Here is a 25,070-nt window from a genome sequence, read left to right on the forward strand (position 1 = left end):
GGCTGATAACCAGAAACTGGTCCTATGATGCTTGATTCCGGTCCAGGGAAGACATGGCTTAGCAGTTCGGCTGGTCTGTTCCCATGAGGCACAGGGTCAAGACTGATTTGCATATGGCCATGTCTGAACTGAGGTGGCTTGGTGAGTAAAATAACGATGGATTAAACCCAGATCTGTGACTGGGTGTGAATGTTTTGCCAATGTGCAACATTCCGTCCATCATCTTGTGTGTTTTGCTGTTCGCCCTATGTGGGAAGGGTATGCCCAGACGTGGGTCCCGTGCTCACTACGCCACTGGAGTCAAGCTATCCTGGCTGATGACGGCTGATAGCCAGAAACCGGTCCTAGGATGCTTCATTCCGTTCCAGGGAGGACATGGCTTGGCAGTTCGGGCTGGACTGTTCCCATGAGGCACAGGGTCAAGACTGATTTGCATATGGCCATGTCTGAACTGGAGTAGCGTGGTGAGCAAAATAACGATGGATTAAACCCAGATCTGTGACTGGGGGTGAATGTTTTGCCAATGTGCAACATTCCGTCCATCACCTTGTGTGTTTTGCTATTTGCCCTATGTGGGAAGGGTATGCCCAGACGTGGGTCCCGTGCTCACTACGCCACTGGAGTCAAGCTATCCTGGCTGATGACAGCTGATAGCCATAAACCGGTCCTAGGATGCTTGATTCTGATCCAGGGAAGACATGGCTTGGCAGTTCTGGCTGGACTGTTCCCATGAGGCACAGGGTCAAGACTGATATGCATGTGGCCATGTCTGAACTGGGGTGGCATGGTGAGCAAAATAATGATGGATTAAACTCAGATCAGTTTTGATCAAAATAACAATACCTAGGCAACTTAGGGGTCCAGTAGGGATATCAGGTACAATAACACAATGATAATAAAAACACAAAAATTGTGTACAGTGAAGCAGTGTACAGGAAGGATAATTTATATAACAAGTTCATATAAATCTAATTTATTTAGAATGTATTACAAAGAATATATTTACCCACTTGGTTGTTGTTTTTTATGAATGTATGATTTTAGTCATGTAAATTGATTTTAAATACGACCGAGTATATATGTTGAAATTCCATGTATCAATTGCTTTATTGATTGATTGTGTATATGTTTTTTTAAATAAAAATATTCTTTGTAATACATTCTAAATAAATTAGATTTATATGAACTTGTTATATAGTTTATCCTTCCTGTACACTGCTTCACTGTACACAATTTTTGTGTTTTTATTATCATTGTGTTATTGTACCTGATATCCCTACACGACCCCTAAGTTGCCTAGGTATTGTTATTTTGATCAATATTGTGCCCTGACCTAGGAACTTGTTACTAGTCTCAGGGGGTCCCTTTCTTATATGCTCATTAAACCCAGATCAGTGACTGGGGGTGAATGTTTTGCCAATGTGCAACATTACATCCATCACCTTGTGTGTTTTGCTGTTCGCCCTATGTGGGAAGGGTATGCCCAGACATGGATCCCATGCTCACTACGCCACTGGAGTAAAGCTATCCTGGCTGATGATGGCTGATTCAGCCAGGATAGGGACACTTCGCCTCCTTCGCAAACATAATACTTATGTACAGCATTATTCCCCCACTAGCCCCATCGCCACCTCCAGTGCCAGAAATTTTCGAATTAGTAGGAACATCTTCCTTTCTGCAACATAAGGTAATTACGTGCTTGGCTTGCCAATGGAGAAAAACTATACCTCTGTGTAGGTAATAGGTGTAAGTAACACACACCTTGTCTCTCTTTGACCCCTTAATAGAACACACCATGTCCAAGTCCTGACGAAAACCCCTGACTGCTGACAGGGTTGGAAACGCGTTGACAACAGCGTCTCGGAAAAGCAAACCTGATTGGCTTAGGAGAAGGCTTAATTCATTCCCTCCATAAGCCACTATCAATCCAATCCATGGGATACCCAGAGCTGTGCATATAGGCAGGAGTATGAATAGTGGTAGTAAGCTGTGACGTGCTACACCGCCTTAATGCTGTTTTTGATTTATGGACTTTATTTACCCCTTTGTATTTTTGTAACTGTCCTTTTGATTATACACAACCTATCAATGTATTATACACATTTGAAAATACTGTTTCATATTTGTTAATTATTTTGTATCTCCTATGTTGAAAAATGTCATCAGTTTGTGTTGTCCTTAATGTTTGACATGAATTGAATGTTGTCGCATTTACGGAATAACCCAGAAAAATTGTGAAATAAATCACAAAAGCCTATGAATTTATTCCATTGGCTCTTCTCTTGATTAAACTTTAAATAGTAGCTACTGGATACTCTCAAGTATGTAATTATTAGCAGTCTAATTTAGTTAGCTTAGGACCCAAACCTTCCTTAGGTTACAACCTTATTAATTGAAAGCATTTATATGAGACAATCAGACAATCAATGGCCGCAGACTTAGGCTGGGATTAACCACGGGCAGGGGCAGATATATATGAAATAGTTCTGGCCATAAAAGAAATTACTAAATTGAATGCGCATAATATTCTATTCATTTTGCAGCTAAGTCTTTGTCTCAAAATGACAAGTGAAAATGTCTAAGAAATGATAAAAATACAGCTGCCAGACTCATACAAGCTATTTTTTTCTCTCTCACATTCCCCTCATACCCCCCCCCCCCTATTGAGCTTCAAATTTATATCCGTTTACTTACTTAACAGGGGAATTCTTGACATCCATGGAGAGACAGAGTAATTATGACAAGCTGTTAATTTGTAGACAATCTCTGCAACTGGATATACTTACAAAAAGTCGAAGTAGTTCCACTATTAAGTAACAGATAGCCTTCAAGATATTAAAATGCAGTTATAAGTTGGTAATACCACTAGCATCAGCAAGATGGTAATGCAGAGAATAGAAACAAAAGAAAGGTGTCCATTTACATCAAAGATATAGCCTTACAGGCTTTAAATGTAGTGGCACAACCAACAGGTAGATGTTGCTAGGAGATATTATATATAGAAACAAAGCAGCATTTCCAATGTCAGTGAACATGTGTGAAAAAGTCCAATAAAGTCGTCAAATATGCCTTTGGTGATGCCATGTGATGTCACATAGTGATGTCATTGATCATCAAAGTTGTAATAGCACAATGTCATATATTAGGTCCTAAGAAGTGTATTGGTGGGATGTTATGGCTAGATATTATCTCAGCAGGATGATCCTGATATACCTTTTTCCAACATGCAATATGTTCCTCCTCTTTGTCCAGAGGAGACACCGCTAATACTACTGCATTATTTTTCTCTCTTGCCTAACTGGGGCTAAATACGAATGTGTGGGAAATGGGGGGGTGGTTTGGGGAGGTGCGGAGACAGAGAAGCAGAGCATATAACAGTTGTAGGTCCGCATTTGTAGTGGATGTGTTTTTCCAAATTACTCTACTTAGCAGGACAAGACCAGCAGTCTTTCTTAATTCTTTCTGAAAATGTGTGCCCCATTCATTCAGATAAGGGGAAAAAAGGGTCCCCATTATTGTGTTCATGAGCTGTCCTGACTGGATAACGTTTTTGTTTTGTCAGACAAATGTGAATCTTCCTCCTGAAACCGAAGCTCACCTGCATTGAGCACACAAGAAAAGGACCAAAGAGGTGTTTTGAGTATTCATGCAGTGACTTAATGTAATGTGAACATCCGGGCGGTGGACGTGAACCTTGTAGGTCACAACGCGCTGAGCCATCGGAGTTGAAATTTCTCCGGTGTGAAGTAACCCCCGCCACTTTGCCCATGAAGTGAGACAGATACTGGTTTCACATTGTAAAACCTGGAAACACCAGGGTGAACCGGTATTAAGAACCGTGAGTTTTGTATAGTTTAAAGGAACACTGAGGTTAGGGTACGCCTTAGAGTGCGCACACCGCACAGTGTTTGAATTGTTTTTGGTCCTGAAGAAAGCTTGGCCAAATTGGCCTTAATGAGCAGAAACATGTCGACCATCTGACCTAATGAATGGGACAATTTGACTCAAACTCAAAGTCAAGACTGTCCTTTCATAAACTTTTAACCTTTTAACCTGGCACTCATATTGATCTTTGTTAAAGTCTGGTTTTGATCAATGTCCGCACCTTTTATTTCTATCACGATCACATTCTTGCACTGTTATTATCTTCACCCAGCTCCACTGCAATTGCAGGTGTCGCAGCACACCAGGTAGGTCTTTTACCTGCCTGGTGAAAAAATACCCAATGATGAAGCATGTCACCCAATAGACGGGTGAGTGAGGGTAATACAAAAAATCTTTGTTTATTTTCTCACGTATCACTCCACTCTAGTCACTTGCTTGAATTTTTAGCCACTCCTATGTTGTTGGTTATATGTGACTTAATGTAAGCCATTAAGAAAATGGCGTATAACCCAGAAAAAGTCAAAGGACCTGGGTGTCAGATAATATAGCAATCAAAGAGGTCCTGGACACAATTTATTCAACACACTTAAATGCAATACTCATTTTAGTTCTGAGTTATTTGACGGGACTTAATCCTGAAAAGTAAAAGGCGAAAAAAGAACATACAGGAAGCCAAATGCGTATCTATTCTTATTAATGATACCCAAAAATAATTTACGAAAGCAAAGTTTGTATAGGGCAATATAGATTCGCAATTTATTTCACATTTATATATACATATATATTTTTTTTAAAACAAGAGATTGGGAGAATGCTGCCAGGTGCAGTGGAAAAGTGCAAAAGTTTGTGCTCAAGTGAAAGAGGGAGAAATGAATGGAAAAGATAATCCAATAATTCGAAAACAAACTAAGGTTCTATTCACTTAATATGAGCCTGCCCCACATATTTGATCATACGATTTATTTATAAATGTCCGTGGGGGAACAGGGGCGCAGGCTCCAGAAAAGGGGGAAGATCGTCGACGTTTCGACCCTTGGCTTCAGAGGGAGGATCAGCACCTCAGCTACGAGTCTTCCTCAGGACAGAAAGGGGGTAGAAGGGGACCTGGGAGAAACCACACGAAAAATCAAACAACCAATATCTAAAAATTAAAAATTTAGAGATAGCCCAATCAAAGGGTTGGGTACATTACCTAGATTGTGGTGAGACAGCGCCCCAGCAATGAGGTTGGCCACCTAAAGACAAGAACGCATATGGCTAAGTGCCCATAATCCAATTACTGGCACCTGAGACCCACAATCATACACATTCACTAGTGTATCTCAGAGTCAAAGAAAACAAGCACTCACCATTTATTGATGTGCTCCAAAAATCCACAAATGGAAAAACTGATCTGTCACTCAGCTGATAGTGGTGAGGACTCACAACCGGAAATGTATTCCAGATTCTAGAAACAAACACGAGGACAAAATAAATCTATTTGTCCAAAACATAGACCAACACATAAAATGTACATCAACAGCAGTGTGTTACCTCACCCAATTTGAGAGCTACTCACCCGTTGGTAAAACTTGATTAAAGCGCGCCCAAGGCGTAAATAACTATTTATCAAACACAGCCAGTCCCAAAGTTCATTGCGTGGTTCTAAAAATAAATAAATAAACCAAAGGTACTTGTTTAATTTATCCCTGGGTATAACAAGGCCTCAACACGATCCGCTATCAGCTCGCAGTTCATACCTGTTAATGCAAAAAGGTAAACCTCCTCCTCAGGCGCCAGAACACCGACAACCCGAGAGCCGTGGCGTTCCTGTTCTTATACGCACCGCGCGTAGCGTGCACGCTTATGTGCAGCCCGGCGCGATAGATACAAACAAATCCCTCACAGTGGGAGGGGCAGGCTACAGACGGCAAAAGGCCCGCCCGACCTTTACAGCTAAAAAGCTGTGAGATGAAAGCCTAGGCAGGCAAGGCTGATGGTATTTATAGGAAGTGACACAGAATATGTAAAAAGCAATTATAACAATTACTATACAATGTTTTAACAACCAGGTAACAGTCGAACAGTAATGAAGAAATATTTGTTAAAAATCTTTCTTTAGTGCATGTTAGCGCACCAAATGCATGTATACAGGGCATGATCGCCCGACATAAAACTCAAGTGATCATATCTACAATAACAAACATATTAAATGAGGATGTAGAATTAATATACGTAATCCACATGGTATGCATAATCCTGACATTGGGGACAAACTTGATACACAATGGTTATTCAGCAAATGGCATATCAACAGTACATAGCCATGCATGATCGATGTGTATAGTTTATAGTTTACAACAGGGGTATGTATAAAAACATGTTGAATGAGTATACCGAAAAATAACCCATCTTCTGCTCGATATGCATGATCATGCCAATTATAGGGTAAATACATAAAGGCTGTAATGCAATGGTTATAGGTCATGGATAAATGAATCAGTAGTATATAGCCACGTAGATAGTTTGTAGTTTGGTTAAAACAAACACCCACAGAGGCAAATGCAAAAGAGGTACTGTCAACCATTATGAATGGAGGCCATTTGTCTAGTGACCTCCTCATATTCGTTAAGGCCTCTGTTTACTGTATCAAATACATACATCCATTTGCACTGACGAGTGCTTAAAATGCTGGCAAAGTTCCCACCACACGGTTCCTGGTACCATTTTCGATCACCCATCATTTTAAACTTTCAGGGGGTGATCAAACTTCACAAAATGCTCCACCAAAGGAGCCCCCTGGACGTTGCAGCGTACTCGACTGCAATGTTGCAAAATGCGGGTTTTTACCTTCTGCACAGTCTGGCCTATATACATGAAACCACATGGGCAAACAATAGCATAGATTACACCCATGGAATTGCAGTTGGTATGGTGTTGTAAAACGTGGTTATGTTCATTGTATGTAAATCTTTTTAGCTCCACACTCATTGTGCAGGCCTTACAGGACCCGCACTTATGATGACCTACACTGTGGAATATAAGAGGCATATTCCACAGTGCGGTCTGATTATCCAGACTCCTTTTGGGCAGGAATGATTGGACCACAAAGTCCCTTACACTCCTCCCTTTACGGAAAGCATGCATCGGAGGTTCTGGTATGCCAACTTCTTCTGCAACTAGGTGCCAATGGTTATTGATAACACGCTTTATTTCAATGCTCCGGGTGTTAAAAGTGGTGACACAGGTCAACCTTTCATTATCTTTAGATTTCTCTGGTTTTGGTTCAAGAAGATGTTCTCTATGGCAAAACCATGCCCTCTTCCTTGCTTTTTTTAGGAGGCTCTTCGGATAACCCCTATCTAGTAGTCGTTCTGTTAGTATAGCTGACTCCGTGAAGAAATCAATTTTCCGGCTACAATTCCTAGGCAACCTCAGGAATTGCCCATAGGGCAGGTTGTCCCTGAGGTTGCGTGGATGGTGGCTACAATATCTCAGTAGAGTATTTTTCTCATTCGGCTTCCTAAAGAGGGTCGTGTGCAATTTACCTTCCTCCTCTTTGATGGTAATGTCTAGGAAGTTGATCGCCTTGTTACTATAATCAAGGGAAAACTGAATGTCCTTATTTCTATTATTGAGCCACACAAAAAAACGTAAGTTGTTCATTATTGCCAGTCCATATCAACAACAAATCATCGATATATCGACGCCAGAGCCTGCCTCGGACTTGGCGATAATATACATGGTTGCATTTGAACATAAACATATCCTTAGTTAATGTAACCCGTATTGTGATAATATCAGACTCTGGCATCGATATATCGACGATGTGTTGTTGATATGGACTGGCAATAATGAACAACTTACGTCATGATCATGCATATCGAGCAGAAGATGGGTTATTTTTCTGTATACTAATTCAACATGTTTTTATACATACCCCTGTTGTAAACTATACACTATAGACATTGATCATGCATGGCTATGTACTGTTGATATGCCATTTGCTGAATAACCATTGTGTATCAAGTTTGTTCCCAATGTCAGGATTATGCATACCATGTGGATTACGTATATTAATTCTACATCCTCATTTAATATGTTTGTTATTGTAGATATGATCACTTGAGTTTTATGTTGGGCGATCATGCCCTGTATACATGCATTTGGTGCGTTAACATGCACTAAAGAAAATTTTTTAACAAATATTTCTTCATTACTGTTGGACTGTTACCTGGTTGTTAAAACATTGTATAGTAATTGTTGTGATTGCTTTTTACATATTCTGTGTCACGATCTGTTTGTTTAAACATTGCATAGTACTTGTTACGAGTGTTTTTCTACATATTCTATGTCAATTCATATAAATACCATCACTCTTGCTTGCCTAAGCTTTCATCTCACAGCTTTTTAGCTGTTAGCACCCACGGGATGACTTTTATTGTGAAAGGTCGGGCGGGGCCTTTTACAGTCTGTAGCCTGCCCCTCCCACTGTGAGGGATTTGTTTGTCTCTATCGTGCCAGGCTGCACGTAAGCGTGCGCGCTACGCGCGGTGCGTATAAGAACAGGAACGCCACGGCTCTCGGGTTGTCTGTGTTCTGGCGCCCGAGGAGGAGGTTTACCTTTTTGCATTAACAGGTATGAATAGCGAGCTGATAGCGGATCGTGTTGAGGCCTTGTTATACCCAGGGATAAATTAAACAAGTACCTTTGGTTTATTTATTTATTTTTAGAACCACGCCATGAACTTTGAGACTGGCTGTGTTTGATAAATAGTTATTTACGCCTTGGGCCGCTTCAATCAAGTTTTATCAACGGGAGAGTGGTTCTCATATTGGGTGTGGTAACACACTGCTGTTGATGTACATTTTATGTGTTGGTCTATGTTTTGGACAAATAGATTTATTTTGTCCTCGTGTTTGTTTCTAGAATCTGGAATACATTTCCGGTTGTGAGTCCTCACCACTATGAGCTGAGTGACAGATCGATTTTTCCATGTGTGGATTTTTGGAGCACATCATTAAATGGTGAGTGCTTGTTTTCTTTGACTCTGAGATACACTAGTGAATGTGTATGATTGTGGGTCTCAGGTGCCAGTAATTGGATTATGGGCACTTAGCCATATGTGTTCTTGTCTTTAGGTGGCCAACCTCATTGCTGGGGCGCTGTCTCACCACAATCTAGGTAATGTACCCAACCCTTTGATTGGGCTATCTCTAAGTTATTCATTTTTAGATATTGGTTGCTTGATTTTTTGTGTGGTTTTTCCCAGGTCCCCTTCTATCCCCTTTACGTCCTGAGGAAGACCCGTAGCTGAGCTCTTGATCCTCCCTCTGAAGCGCAAGGGTCGAAACGTCGACGATCTTCCCCCTTTTCTGGAGCCTGCACCCCTGTTACCCCACGGAAATTTATAAATAAATCGTATGATCAAATACGTGGGGCAGGCTCATATTAAGTGAATAGAACCTTAGTTTGTTTTCGAATTATTGGACAAACTTTTGCACTTTTCCACTGCACCTGGCAGCATTCCCCCAATCTCTTGTTTTAAAAAACAATATATATATATAAATGTGAAATAAATTGCAAATCTATATTTCCCTATACAAACTTTGCTTTCAGAAAATATTTTTGGGTATCATTAATAAGAATAGATATGCATTTGGCTTTCTGTATGTTCTTTTTTCTCCTTTTACTTTTCAGGATTAAGTCCCGTCAAATAACTCAGAACTAAAATGAGTATTGCATTTAAGTGTGTTGAATAAATTGTGTCCAGGACCACTTTGTGACTTAATGCAAAGGCTAATCTGTGGGAGAAGATCATTTTGACATTTTTGAAAGGAACTCATCAATGAATTATTTCATGGATGTACTCTTAGTAAGCAACAATACCATCTGAATTACATTTGATTCAGTAGATAGTTCGGTAGTGCCCCTTTCTGACTCTAGTTGCCCTGAAAGGATACTTCCTGTTGGGACTAGTGAGTATGTTCTTTGCCTGTGGCCTCTGAACGCTACTGGACAGGTGGGGGACTGCATTGAGACCAGATATCAGACATCACCCTTGTTAACCATAATGCTGGTTCTGCAAAAATATCCCATTCTTGCTTTAGAGCATATATACCATTCTCAGGCCATATTTATTAAACAAGACAAAGCAAGGAAAAACATTCATATTAAGTTACAATATGTACAGTATTGTTGTAGATCGTTTGATACAACTAATACATTGAAAATCACCTACCACATTCTCAAATTTCTTAAAAACTGTCTGAGTCATGGTTGACCCTTAGGTCCTAATTCAATTGACTTGCGACTGGGGAGAAACCCCCCCACGGGTCCTATCATAAGTTGTCCTTTACAAGGCAACCCCACCTGCTCCAGCAAGATAGAGGGAACTTGTGCTACTGTTGTATTAATTATTCGACACAGACATAGCTACTTAATGTAATGACATATGTGCGTGGAGAACTGTTGGTATAAGTGAAAAAACGTAAAATGCAATTATATATATATATATATATATATATATATATATATATATATATATATATATATATATATATATATATATATATATATTACGGCTCACAACATCCACAGGTTCTCTCCCTGTAAAAGGATCGCAGCACTCTTGGGGGTGGTTTACAATACGTTTTTATTCGTAAACCTCACAGCATAGCAAAGACGCGTTTCGGCATCGGCCTTCGTTATGATATGATTGAATCATGTTTGGTTCATTTAGTCACAGACGAAGTCTAAAACATGAATTTTGCGGGACTCTTCCTTGTATATAGTATAGCATTTGCATGTTACAAGATGGCGGCACCAGTAATGGATGTGCTAGTGTCCTTTGTCGATTACCATGAAATGTTCACATGCAATTGATTATAAATGAATGATGGATGCCTCGCGCATTTGTATGACAAATTGACTAAGGCCGATGCCGAAACGCGTCTTTGCTATGCTGTGAGGTTTACGAATAAAAACGTATTGTAAACCACCCCCAAGAGTGCTGCGATCCTTTTACAGGGAGAGAACCTGTGGATGTTGTGAGCCGTAATATTTTGACGGGTACACCCCCGTTACGTGAGCACCCGCTCGAGAGTGCAGAAGGCTGGTGTTGTGGGAGCTGCGAGATATATATATATATATATATATATATATATATATATATATATATATATATATATATATGTATATGTATATGTATATATATATATATATATATATATATATATATATATATATATATATATATATATATATATATATATATATATATATATATATATATATATATCCACAAAGACCCCTCCAAATTGAAGAAGCAGAGGCCCAGTGAAGGGATGAGATGGGAGCTTTATTCAGACAGCACAAGTAAGTTTTCTGGCACAATGCATTTCGGCCGGTTCTGGCCTTCCTCCGATGCTGCTCCTTTCAGTATTCTCTATTTTCCAACCGTTTTGATGCTTTCATGCACAGTTCTCATTAATGGACAACATTGCTCCGCCTCCAACCATGTGACCGTGCACTGACTGGTTGTTGTTCGGTCCTACCAGTCCCAGCATGCATCTCTCTGGCTAGGTGCTACGTGGCTTTTTGTTTGTAAAGTCCATGTGGTTTAGGGCAAATTGCGTGACAATTCACAGTGTGGATATTTTTCAGAGTCTCGATTGGTGCAATGTCTTTAACCCCCTCGGGTCCCCTCAACACTCCAACCTTTGAATTCGAGCTTCCACCAGGTAGGGGTAGGTATATATATATAGGGAGCTTGGGCCAGTATGAGAGATGGTCCCCCAAAAATCACCATGCCAGAGCAACACAATAGTCAGTTTCCCCCTGGCACCCAATGGGAGATGAGCCTGAGCAACCGGGAAATACCTTGGTCCCCTGGCGCAGCCACCATCCTCTCTCAGCATTTCCAGGGGTGAGTAATGGAGTACCCTGTCAGAATATGGACAGTCGCTGTAGGGGAAAACAGTAGCGCCCAGGCCGGAGGCAGGAATAGGAAAAGTAGGGCGTTGATGGTCATCAGGGCAGCCAGGCAGCAAGGTGCTGAGAATGTCCTAAACTTAACCTGCCTGAATGCCCCTGCTGGCCGAACCCAGGTAACTCCGTTAGCACAGGCAACCAATGGTTGCAAACGATGCGGCCACACATTGACCCACCGCTCTAGACCAGTTTCTTTCAGCCTGCACCTCTCTCCGATGCCAATGAGCCTGTGGCATTTATTTTTTTGTGAAAAGTTTTATAAAGCGTGAACATGACCCGAACAGGTATCAGAGCACTGTATAAAGGAGCGTAAGTGGAATGAGGTAAAAGCATGAAAACAACATCAAAAAGGAACATATGAAGTACATGAAAAGCAACAAAATCATAGGGGAGCACGGGGAAAAACAAAATAATAATGGTGACCCAGGGTAATCAGCCCATCTTGTGGGACTTGTAAAGTTCCAGCAGAGCAATAAGTCAAAAGGGCACGTGAGGAGACACCTATAGCACTTTTAAACAAAAGGTATAGGAGGATGTCAAGCAGGAGATGGAAGTAGATTAAGATGGCATCAGGGATATTGCTGTAGATGGTCATTCAGGAGTAGCCATTTGACATGTATTTTGAATGAGAAAGTAGATGGGTTAGATCCGATCTCGGGAGGAATATGTGGAGAAATTACCAGTGCATGGCGACGGCCTGACCTAATGGATAACTTAGGGCATTAGTTATAGATGCTAGAGATAAATATAACTGGCATGATCCCTGGTCCAGTGTTGCTGGGTCTATCAAGAAGATTGTCTTCTGGTGGTTACAGAGAGATCTGAACATGGAGAAGTCTTTCAATCAGCAATGCTCAAAACTGCCAGACCTATTGGTAAATGGCCTAAAATAAGGAACGAAGCAGTAACTCTCTAGGGAAGTTTTCCTAGTTTTAAACACTGCTATAAGGTGCGGCTGCCCATAAATTCTTTATTATATATTGTTTATCAAGACAAAGTGCCTCATTTGGAGTATGGTTGCAGGTCTGTCGATCTACCTGAGCAACAGAGGGATGTTCTCCGATGACCTAGCTGGCCAGGCAAGCGGAGCTTACTGTGCCTTTAGCAGAACTGTTGAGACTCGAATGAAAGCATTGAAACTGTTGAATTGATGCCATGTTTATTGCAAAAGGTTCTGTTTTAAAAAACAAACTGCCAAAACAGGAGTTTAAAAAAAGGAAACGTTCCTGACACACTGGGAGACTTCTCCCTTCGAGTGGGGGTCATCCATTTGGTTTCCTGTTTGGGAATGCTAACATTTTCCTCAGATTCATTTTTAAATTAAAATCACCTGCTACCACTAAAAGGGATCAAAGGAAAGATCCCCTTCTCATAATGAGATCATGCTCAAGAAATAGGAAAGCTGCTTCCTCACAATGATCACCTGGTTGAATATATATTTAACAATTAAGCAGGTATTATTATCTGGGCACATGTCAAATAAACAGCTTAGTAGCCAATCACATTTCACATTTACTTTATGCATAGCTCTTGCAAACAAATTTGAAATTAATGTAAGTAAGCCCTCTGAGGGGCAACCAACTTTAGTTAACAGTCACTCATTTTTCAAAGCCCATAAACACTCATGGACTTTCCCACAACCAGGACTTTTGAAACGAATGTATGACGGAATTCCGCATGTGTTTTTCATGCATGCCTTGGGAACTCCGTCATTGGAACGAATGCGTCTTTAACACGCATTTGTTGTTTTAACGACTTGCCTTAGGCGGTGCTGGATATTGGAATATTTGTATTTACTATTCCAACTCCAGTCTGTACAACAGTAGGGAAGGCATTGGACTTTAATTCCAACACCACTCCACCATTGCACACCCCTAAAGCAAGTTGTTGTAACGACTTGCGCGCATAACGATTGCATACTAAAGACGCATTTGTTCTGTTGAGGACGCTGTGAAGATACAACGTGAATCCAGCTTCATCCTAAAGAATGTTTCCCTTTTGAAACATAAACATTATATTCTGATCGAATGACATGGCTGGAATTCCAGGCGCTACCAAGATGCTGAAGCCATAACTATTCCCAAACAAGATACCAGAATAGTTGGGTGGCCACCCCTCTCTATGTGTCTTTCTTTCGAGAAAATTATGTTTCCGTCTAAAGGGAGCCATGGAACACCAACTGGGTAGATTAATTAACTTTAGTGCCTACCGAACTTCCATTACAGTTATAATGTTTATATACAGAACAATAGAGGCTTTATGCTTTTAAATCATCAAAATCCATTTGTGCTGGATCAAAGTCAGAAACACAGACAGAAACGTACACTTTTTACCACAGGCAAATCAATCAGGTCTAGAGAAACCCACTTGACACAACTGTTTCTTAGCTACTATGATTAACTTCTAAATAAAACCTGAATATATATTAACTTTAATTATTTCATATCCATTCACTTGAGGGAAACCAACCTGTTTTGATTCACTTGTTCCTAGATCACTGAATCCCTCAAACTTGGAATATTCCTAAATACTTAAAACAACTGATCCTTCAAGATAAAGATATTCGGGCGTGCGTTGGGAAAGAGAACTTCATCAATTTAAATTGAGCGATGAGGTACACCTCGTTTAGAATAATAAGGACCAACACTCTAATAAGGACATCGCTCAATTTAGATTGTTCACATACTGTTCAGAAGGTCTAGTTTCCTTCAGACATACACAGATTCATTTGTTGGGCATCCTTTATTTAAGAAACTCTTGGAACTAATTGATTCTTGTCAGGAATTGACCGTACCCCCAACACGGATACTTATTTGGAGGCCACTTTGTTACGACATTTATCGTGTTTCTAAGCCCTGATGAAGTTCTCTGAAGGAGAACGAAACGCGTTGGTTGGACTGTAAAGAACTTTTTATTTCTGTAAATGAAATAAAATAATTTTTTGTGAAAATAGACTTGGTGATCTATTGGACTTACTTTCCCGACGCACGCCCGAATATCTTTATCTTGAAGAATCTGGTGCACAGTGGCAACAATAGACGGTTGATGCCAGGGCAGTTTGCGAGAGACATTGGATTTAAGAACTGGCACGGGGTGCAGAACCTTATGGTCAACCGTCTTTTCTTTTACTTGTATACTTAAAAACAACTGCTTCAGTTTTTTTTGTCAAACATAAATTATTCATTTTTTACAAAGTACATCGTATGCCAACGCCATCAAGTCACCCCTCGCAGGGGGGTCTCTGGATTCAATGAGACTGTGAGCGGCTAATAACACATAACATCCAGTATCAGTCCAACCCCAATATCACTGGAATGCTAAAAAAGGGTTACAGTTCCTTGTATTAACGGGGTGTGGATGAGATCTATAGCAGCATTTAATGATAGACAACATGTCTGCGTGCATCCCATCTTTCTTTTACGATGGAAAGCGCATGAAGTCCCTCGTCGGAGGGAGTCACTTGAATAGCTTACATTTGTGGAGGAACAATCCCCAGCTGGGGGATAACGGAAACAAAAATAAAGATACCCTCCCCCCATTCCCCACTCCCCAACAATGGTGGCGGGGGCGGCGTTCAAACAGCTAGTCTGACTATGGGCGTGTAAGGCAGTTTTATAGTTGGAAAAGATGAAGAGTTCTAATGGACCATGGGCATATGGCAGATGGTAGACCTCGTGAAAGGAAGGCAACCAGGGGGGGTCCCCACTTGAATTCAAAGTTCTTAAAAGCGTCCCAAAAGACATCCGACATTCGTTCCACACTGAATAGTTTCCATAGTCTAGAGTGCCAAAGGGAGATCGCTGGTGCCTCCCTCCTTTTCCAGGCGGCTGCCAGGGTGACTTTCGCAGCGCCTATACTTAGCCACATGATTGTTTTGTCTGCTCGAGTCTGGTGTTCTAGGGCAGGATCACGAAGTTCCAGAAGGACACCCACCATGGTGGTTGGGATAGGGTAACTCAGCATATCTTTAATGTGGGAAGTATTTCCTCCCAGAAGGGGCGGATAGTCGGGCAATCCCACCAGATATGCTGCAAGTCTCCCAGTAGCCCACACCCTCTCTAGCATCTGTCAGAAGCGGAGGGAAAGATTTGCTTGAGTCTAGAGGGGTGGAGATACCAGTCCATCATGGTCTTTAGGTGGGCTTCCCGTAGTTCAGAGGAATGATTGAATCGGGTAATGTCTGTCCATAGGTGTCCCCATTCAGTGTCCGAAAGATAACGTTGTAATATGTCTTCCCACATGGACATGTACCATGGCCTCCGGGAAACTGTAGTGGTGAGAAGGAATTTGTAAATGAAATCGCCCCCTTCATAGTTGTGGTCTTAGTGAGGAAGGATTCAAATTGCGTGACAGGGCAGGTAGCTGCTTCACGTATTTGAGGTGTTAGGGCCCAGTGCATCAATTGGGTGTCATGGTATCGCTCTGTGGGTCCTAGGCCAAAATCTTGCTGACAGTTGTTGAAGGTGAGAGGGTCATAGTTATAAAAAGGTGAGTCAGAGCAAGGCATCCTCCAACCCTCCAAGCATCGAAAGGTCCCTCTTGAATACCCAGCGGAAACTCTGGATTAAAATGGAGTGGTGTAAATGGTGAAGGGAAAGAGGTCCACCTTTCGTCTCCCGCTACCAAATCCCATAATTTCAGCGTGGTGCGTGTGGGCGTAGCAATGTAGGCATTTTCGGGTCTATCTTTTTTAGCGCGCCAGACCAAGTCCCAGATAGTTCTCCCAGTCACACTATGGTTCATATGCAGCCAATGTTTATCAGATTCCCTTTTTGACCACTTGACCAACACTCTCAACTGTGCTGCTTTGTAATATAACTGAATGCCTGGGAGGCCCACTCCCCCCTCCGTGCGGAGACGATGCAGCAGGGAGAAGGAGAAACGTGCACGTCCCCCTTGCCAAATAAAATGTAGGATCATAGTCTTAACTAGGCGGAAGAAGTCCCTCCCTAGTTCTATGGGCAGAGCCTGTAAAAAATAAAGAAGCTTAGGGAGGAGTGCCATTTTCACTGCATGTATCCGGCCTAGCCAAGACAAGAAGAGTAGTTTCCACTTTGTAAGTTCTGCTTGGATACAAGTGAGAATGGGTGGAAATTTAGCTGCATAGAGCTTGTAGCATCGTGCTACAAAGAAATACAGACACTGCTTGCTGTTTAACTGGAGCTTTATTATACACTTCCAGTATCTTCCCTGTCCCTACTCTAACTGCCCTCATCCTGTCCTGACTCCTCCTCTTCCCCTCAGCCCACCTAGCTCCGCCCACCCCAGCTACTAGACTGTCAACTATATTACATCTCCCCCTTTCTTAACAAAATGAGCTTAATGTCTTCAGTGTTCGCAATTCTTCAATCCACCACACGGGTCGGCGGACAGCCTGTTCTTCAAGCCTCAGTAGTGTCGAATCAGTGGTGGGCTTGGCTTTGGTCAATCTTTCCGTTGTCTTAATCAGGGCATTCTTGACCACGTTGCGTGTGAACTGTTTACTCTCACACTCCGCAGTCATCATGTTTCCTTCCTGTGGTGTAAATGTTGGTTCAGATGCTTGGTCTCTTTCATGAGTGGATAATGTTCTTGTCCTCTTCTGAGCACCCACATCTACTTTTACTTCCTTTTGTCTTGTCCGGTCGAGGGCAACACTGTCCTCCAATTCAGGGTCATGTATACTAGACAGTACGGTACTATCTGACGAGACTGTCTTGGTTTGGTTCGATAACTCATTCGCGGCCTCGGGTTGTCTGGCAAACTCGTGGGCTATCTGTGCATAGGCATGTCTCTCTCTCATCCGATGATGATCTCTCTCTACTGACACGTCCAGCTTTCCTTGCCGAGTGACTGGCTGGTCCCTTCCCATCCGGTGACTAAGGTCCACTGTCTCTGTTTTCCTTTTGTAGGTCCTTTGAGTCAGCCTCGCGGACCCCTTCAGGGGTGACGGTGTCTGATCTATGTCCGGATATACTTGTGACTGACATGACAGGTTGTCTTGTGGAGTGACTGAGTATTCAGAGACCTTAGTGTGTGACATGGTTCTCTTGACGGGAAGGATGTCCTCTGGTTCCATGGTGCGTTCGGGTGGTTGACGCCATGGCTGTTGTCGGGACCATGACTCGGTCGACTCACGGGGTTGAACAGACGTGCTCTCTGGGTCAGAGAAGTCTTTTGTCGACTTCCAGGATCGGACGGACGCGCTCTCTGAATCAGAGGAGTTCCTGGCCATACTCCTTTTAAAGCGTTCCTTTGAGAGTGTATCGAGTAATGGATTTCTGAAATGAGTAGGCTGTGACACGTTGTTCTCTGACTCAGGGTTGTCTTTAAGACGCTTCTCCGGGCGCCTTCGTCGACTTGTCTTTGACGTTGTTTCATTTGAGAAGTTGTTCAACAACCACGTGCTTGTTCTTTGTGTTTGATCTTGAGGTTTTCCATCTTTGCCTTTTCTCACATATCAACGACTTCTTCTCAGTTTCTTCGTTGTCCCAGGTGCCATTGATGCGTTGGTCTTTTCCTGTTCATTGTTGGGGAGGGTCAGTTCGTCTTATGCGACCTATTTCTTCTTCCCACTTATTTGGTGCCCGGACACCCATGATACGGGTGTGATGTGTTCTCCTGCTGGATGTTCCTTCAGACTCATCTTCACAACTTGGCGAAGAATGTTCCTGCGTCAACTTCCAGTTTTGACCATTTTGATCTCTTCTTCTATAGTTTGTCTTCCTTACTCTCTTGTTGTGCAGGTTGCCATCTTGTCCAGGAGTGCGATCTGTCCCACTTGACGCTCCCTCCTCGTCAGACTTTGAATGACACCTTGAGGGTGAAGAACTCCTTGAGGTTGTCCTTTGACTGATTGACTCGAAGTGCTCCTTGTCACTTTGTCTCTCCCGTTGTCTTTTCACTGGTCTGCCTTCCCTCTCTCTCCTTTTTGTTTTGTGCATTTTCCGAGTTTCATCCGTCCAGGCATCTTGATATTTTGCCTTCAGAGGCAGGTCCTTTGATCTGTCTCTTGCCCTGACGTGTATTCCTATTTCAGCCTTCCTAATGATTTCTTCTAATGACCAATTTCCTCGCAGGATCTTGAACTTTGTGTCGGGGTTTGCGCAGCCTTCAATTATCCGGAGTCGAACTGCGTCCTCATTCGTAAAGGTGTTAAAATGGCAGCCTTGTACCAGGTTTTGCAACCGAATGATGAAAGTTGGCAATGGTTTGCCTGGTTCCTGTCGAGCTGTGTTGAAAGTGATGTGATCATGATCCACTTCCGCTTGTGCGGAGAGACGGACACATAGCTTCTCTTGGAGTCTTTCATAGATTTCTGTGTCTTCTTTGGAAAATGTTTTGATTGGGCATCGGCCCTCAGGACCCACCAAGCATTAGACATTTCCTCTCTCTTTGTTCACCATTGGCGTCCAGGAAGTCACCCAATGTTGCCAGCCATTGGTTCCGTTTGAGACACAGACTCCAGGTATCCGTCTGCACCCCTGGGGGTGGTACTTCAATGCAGGGATTGAACCGTTGTGCTACTTATTCCCCCATATTAAGTGGGGATTATCCCGCCCAGTCTCTCTCCCTTCTTGCCCCGATTATGAATTGCTGCTGGGAGAATGTTTTACGCTCTATCTGGGGCCGCCATTGCTGCTGTTAAGTGCACCACCATTCACATTTACCTTACATGTCTAGGTTACCAGCTACCAATTTTTACATCCTATAGGTGCATCCAACCTTATAACGCTGGCCTCACGGGAGCATGCTGCGGGCCCATTCTTAATCCCTTCAGGGTAAGAACATGACTAATGCTGCACGCCTGCTGTTGTTTCCTAGGGACGGGTTGTTATCTTGAAAGCTTCGGCTATATACCACAGTTTTTTCTTAAACACACAATGGAAATTCTCCAATTGTGATATTTGGGTGGTGTATGACATAGAAGGGACGTTGCACCCAAATTCCTGGTTCAATTGCTTTTCCCTTCCACACTACCCCCTTCACTTCTCACAGTGTGGAGCCTGTGTCACAAGAGTCACGCTGCACGATTTGAGCATTGAGTCACTATGTTGTATTTGACTTGATTTGTTCTTTCTGTTTTTATATTTTGTTCCCCTACCTCTAGGTCGCCTAAATAGAGCAGGACCCCTTGGCCCTCTTGTCCTCCGACCCAGCGAGGTTGTATTTGCTTTCTTCATAGAGATTGAGCATTGAGCCCACATTTGTTTTTGTGTAGTACTTTTTTTGAGGTCCTGACGAATCGCCTTTTGGCGAGAAACATGTTGACCACACTAGGGGGTAGAGTTATTGTTCTGTATACCTTTACGGTCTCTAAACTCCCCTCCCACCCCTTTTAACTAAGGAATCAGCCACGTTATTAAAGTTGGAAGTGGACTGATTACCTTTTTTATTACTTTCACTCACTATTGCACTGACTACACCTTTCTTCATCCTCACCCACATCCACCATCGGCAAGGAACTAAAGAACCCCGTCAAAAGAGTACCTTTGGGGACTCCGTCAGACATTGCAGCGCCGGTCTGACGAGGGGCAGTGAGCCGATGATGACACCGGACACCCTCTAGTAAGGGTGTGTTTCACGCCTATTACTTTGGGTGTGTGAGGCTCTCTAAGTTCCGACTAGGGAACCCTTCCTTCGCAGCCACGGTATTTATAATACCAACTCCTTGCTCCACACTGTTACACGCTCCCTGGGGAACTTTGTACTCTGCTGTTAGCGCTACTTCTTCCCCCGCCATGAGAGGAGTCTTCTGATAGATTATATTTGCAGGGCACGGGCTGTTCACTCGTCTTCTCGTCTTCTTGGCTGATCCTCTTTAGTCGAAACCTTCGGTCTGGTCATGTGCTGGGACGTTGATAATCTTTGCAATCATCACAGTATGTGCCAGTGAATCACTTAGATTTCATGCGTTCCGAAGTGTCCATCACCCAGCTGCACTGTGCTAGACACAAGGTTCCTTTTCTTTCGAGTCGCATGCTAGTGGCAGGTGGTTACCAACTCTTCCGCTGTGATGCTGGGCACGTTTGACATCTTTGTTCGTTCGGGCGTTCCCTGTGCACTGGCGCAAGTCCTCCAGTCACTTCAGTGTGTGTTGTGCTTGTTTCTGGGACTGTCTTTCGCAGTCTTGCCCTCTTCTGAACCTCGTGCGGTTCTGTCCAGCAGCTCCTCCCTTTTACGCTCTTCGGTATGTGTTCACCATCACCTTTACCCGTTGCTTGCGTTTGCTTGTGCTTGTTCTCTTATTATACTCCTTGCATTTGCTCATGATTATTGATGTCTACTTGTCGTTTTTTACCTGGCTCTTGCATGCGTCTGTGCTCGTTTCTTTTCCTCACTTGCGTTGGCCAATGTTTGTTGCATCACCTTTGTAGGTGCTCGTGCTGGTTTGCTGTTTCTCGCCAATGTTTGTTTATTTGTTTTTCCAATGCTTGTTTGTTTCTTTTCGCCACTGCTTGTTGGTTTCTACTCGCCACTGCTTGTTGGTTTCTACTCGCCAATGCTTGTTTGTTGGCTCTTGACAGTGCTTGTTTCTTTCTATTAGCCAATGCTTGTTTATTTGCTCTTATCAATGCTTGTTTGTTCTTCGTCAATGCTTGTTTGGTCTTCGCCAATGCTTGTTTGGCCTTCGCCAATGCTTGTTTGGTCTTCGCCAATGCTTGTTTCTATCATGTTCGCCGATGCTTGTTTATTTGCTTTTGACAATGCTTGTTTCTTTCTATTAGCCAATGCTTGTTTATTTGTCCTCATCAAAGCTTGTTTCTACTGGGTGCCTGGCTTCAAAATGGCCGCTCTGTAACAATCAAGGGTTCTGTCCTGAGAAACGCCTGACTTCAAGATGGCCGCCGTCCCTGCAGGCATACACGAGGCTTTCTCTCCCGGTTCATTCACCTCCACTGCACTCAGGACTCACCGGCGATCGTCTTCAGGGGCAGTCCACACCAGAATGCACTCTTCTCCAGTCACTGCGACCACCAGGTGAGGTTGGGGTGGGCTCCCAGCTCACTTTCTCAGTTCCCGCTCTTCTGCACCGACAGCGTGCCAAATCTCACGCATCGGGCGTGAGGTTTTCCGACCTCCGACGGCACCCGGGCTCAAATTGTAGCGCGCTCAGCAGCGCTTGCTGGCAGCACGTCACGGACGATGTCCGCTGCTCTGGGGGCACTTCTTCTTCATTCCTGGGCGCAACACAGGGTCGGATTGGGCTCCCGATCTCTGTACACGGGCCACTCACCCAGGGCACACGCTTCCAGCGTGAGACGCGTTTTAACGTGATTAACTGCTTGGCTGTTGAGCGATTCAGCGCTAGTTTCTGCGGCCCCTCTCGGCTCCCTCGCAGACTCTGGAGGGGCAGTTTCAACAGCTGCTGGCCTCGTCCTTCAGGCGGCAGCGTTTTCCTCGAAGCTGCTTGGGACAGGGTGTTCTTTCAGGGTGTTGCAGACAGTGAGTTTAGCATCCCACCCTCGTCGCCAGTTGTAGCATCGTGCTACAAAGAAATACAGACACTGCTTGCTGTTTAACTGGAGCTTTATTATACACTTCCAGTATCTTCCCTGTCCCTACTCTGCCCTCATCCTGTCCTGACTCCTCCTCTTCCCCTCAGCCCACCTAGCTCCGCCCACCCCAGCTACTAGACTGTCAACTATATTACAGAGCTTTAACTGCTTCAGTTTTAAGGGTTACAGCTTGTCTTTTCGTGCTCTTGTTGACAACGTCAGAATACAATGTGAGTTCAGTTCAAACAACATGGCCAGTCAATAGTGGGGCACAATCCTCCTTTTGCAGGTATCACTCCTATGCATACTACGCAGAACACATTGAGTCTTTTAGGCATTTTAAGATCTATCCCCCTTACTATATTGTGTATATCCAATGTACCTGGAATTACGTGTAATCCAAGTACATTGGCTAGGCTGTTTTTAACCACTGAGGTCAGCATTGCCCTTACATATGCGAGACCCAAGGCATAACCCTGGCCTGCACAGAATTTTTCAACTTTGGACTTGGGTCGCCAAAGAGAGCTGGCATTCAAGAAAATGGCTCTGATTGCGACCTCCTTCATAAACGTGGCTCTGATTGAGAGCTCCTTCACAAAACTGACTCTGATTGAGACCTCCTTCATAAAAGTGGCTCTGATTGAGCCTTATTTCATAAAAGTGGCTCTGATTGAGCCTTATTTCATAAAAGTGGCTCTGATTGAGACCTCCTTCATAAAAGTGTCTCTGATTGAGACCTTCTTCATAAAACTGGCTCTGATTGAGCCTTACTTCATTAAAGTGGCTCTGATTGAGACCTCCTTCATAAAAGTGGCTCTGATTGAGCCTTATTTCATAAAAGTGGCTCTGATTGAGCCTTACTTCATTAAAGTGGCTCTGATTGAGACCTCCTTCATAAAAGTGGCTCTGATTGAGACCTCCTTCATAAAACTGGCTCAGATTGAGCCTTAATTCATAAAAGTGGCTCTGATTGAGACCTCCTTAATAAAAGTGGCTCTGATTGAGACCTCCTTCATAAAACTGGCTCTGATTTAAACATCCTTCATAAAACTGGCTCTGATTGAGACCTCCTTCATTAAACAGGTTGCCTCCTCTGTCCAGCAAGGTCAAAAGTGTTGCCTTTGTAACACAGATTTTACGAAATATCTCATAAGACCTTATTACATAAAACACCAACCTTATCTGTGCCCACAACGCTTTGTTTACGTCAGGAGGTGTGAAGCGTAAACCTTGAAAGCCGAATGTCCTTTACCACCTTCTGAAATAGGTGTTGAAATATCTTGGACATTCTTGCATTCTGGTCCCAGGAGCAGACATTTTACGGTTTATCGCAGCCAATTCTGATTTCATGCCATCTAGCATACGCTGTTTGATTGCAATTCACCTAAAGTAACACTTTCAACATTCTTTGAGGCGTCAGCTACTTCGAAAAAAACCTATCAAGTAATGAAACTGTGGGGGTGTCAGTACACATAGGGGCAGCTCCAGAAAAAAAGATCAGCATTAGGATCATTGCAACAATCAGAATTTGGGTTGTTTAAGTAAAGAAAATTGTACATCACAATCAGTGCCTCCAGTACATACTCTAGAGAGGAGTTCAGTGCCATCCAAGTAAGTACTCACGGAAGGTAAAGGAGGGGGCATTTTTGGTTGAGCTGCAGATTCGCCCTATTGTATGACTTCATCTGTTGAAAAAGTGTTATTGGAACGCACCTGTACCCAATTATTCATCAGAAAATACATTTATAAGAGGGGCGGAACACACCACTGACCCCCCCCCCCCTCCCCCCACCTCCAAGCTACGCCCCTAGCCCCCTGGCCGAATCTTCGGAACGCCACCCCCCCCCCCCCCCCCACCCCCACCCCCCCCTCACAAACCGCATGAAGGACGGAAGTACCTGGAATAAGATGGAGGAATTGAAGTCGACGTATATCAGCCGGTGTTCGTTATTTCCCTTGTCTTTCAGAATCTCTGCTGGAATTGACACAGCATGACGATTATCCTGTTAAGCGTAATTGACAGAATACACCAGCGGGTTAGAAAAGTAAACAACTATAGGACCGACTGACTTGAATAACCAGCACTCACTCCACTAACGAACTTCAGATACATCTAAGGCACTGCCAAGCTAGACGGTCTGCTGGTTTGGAATTGGGGTTGAGAACAGCTCATCTGTCATAGATGTGCGGCCTGCAGAAATTGCTAAAAAATGACGTTTTGAGTTTGGTGTGCTTATCATCATGCTGGCTCTGATCTTCCACGGACCAATCAGAGCCAAAGGCTGTGCACGAGGACTCTCCCGCCACGCGAAGGCCTCGACAGCCAGTTGCTGGAGTGGTACAGAAGGAGGACATCATAACCAAATTATCGCGTGGCTTAAAGTTACTTAAATATTGTGTTCTAAATATCGTTCACAAGAATACAGTCAAATTGGAGTTATTAATAGAAAATCTGCACCCAATGGAGAATAGAAAATCTGCACTCAATGGAGAATAGAAAATCCGCACCCAAAGGAGAATAGAAAATCTGCACTCAATGGAGAATAGAAAATCCGCACCCAAAGGAGAATAGAAAATCTGCACTCAATGGAGAATAGAAAATCCGCACCCAAAGGAGAATAGAAAATCTGTACCCAATGGAGAGGTATTTTGTTAACGATATTTAGAACACAATTTTTCTGTCAGGAAATATTTTTGCTCACAGTATTCTGACATACAACAGTTGGAGGCAAACC

At 43.2% G+C, this 25,070-nt stretch overlaps 1 protein-coding gene across 1 annotated transcript in view; it reads right to left on the bottom strand.

The window, feature by feature from the left end:
* ADGRG5 (adhesion G protein-coupled receptor G5) overlaps nt 1–25,070 on the bottom strand; it is a 303,433-nt gene that overhangs the window by 251,369 nt on the left and 26,994 nt on the right. Inside the window, exon 2 of the mRNA XM_086946433.1 lies at nt 24,234–24,338. Coding sequence (XP_086802559.1) covers nt 24,234–24,338 — 105 coding nt within the window. The remainder of the gene's footprint in view (nt 1–24,233; nt 24,339–25,070) is intronic.

The sequence above is a fragment of the Lissotriton vulgaris genome, chromosome 12 (assembly GCF_964263255.1).
Source record: "Lissotriton vulgaris chromosome 12, aLisVul1.2, whole genome shotgun sequence".
Lineage (NCBI taxonomy): Eukaryota > Metazoa > Chordata > Amphibia > Caudata > Salamandridae > Lissotriton > Lissotriton vulgaris.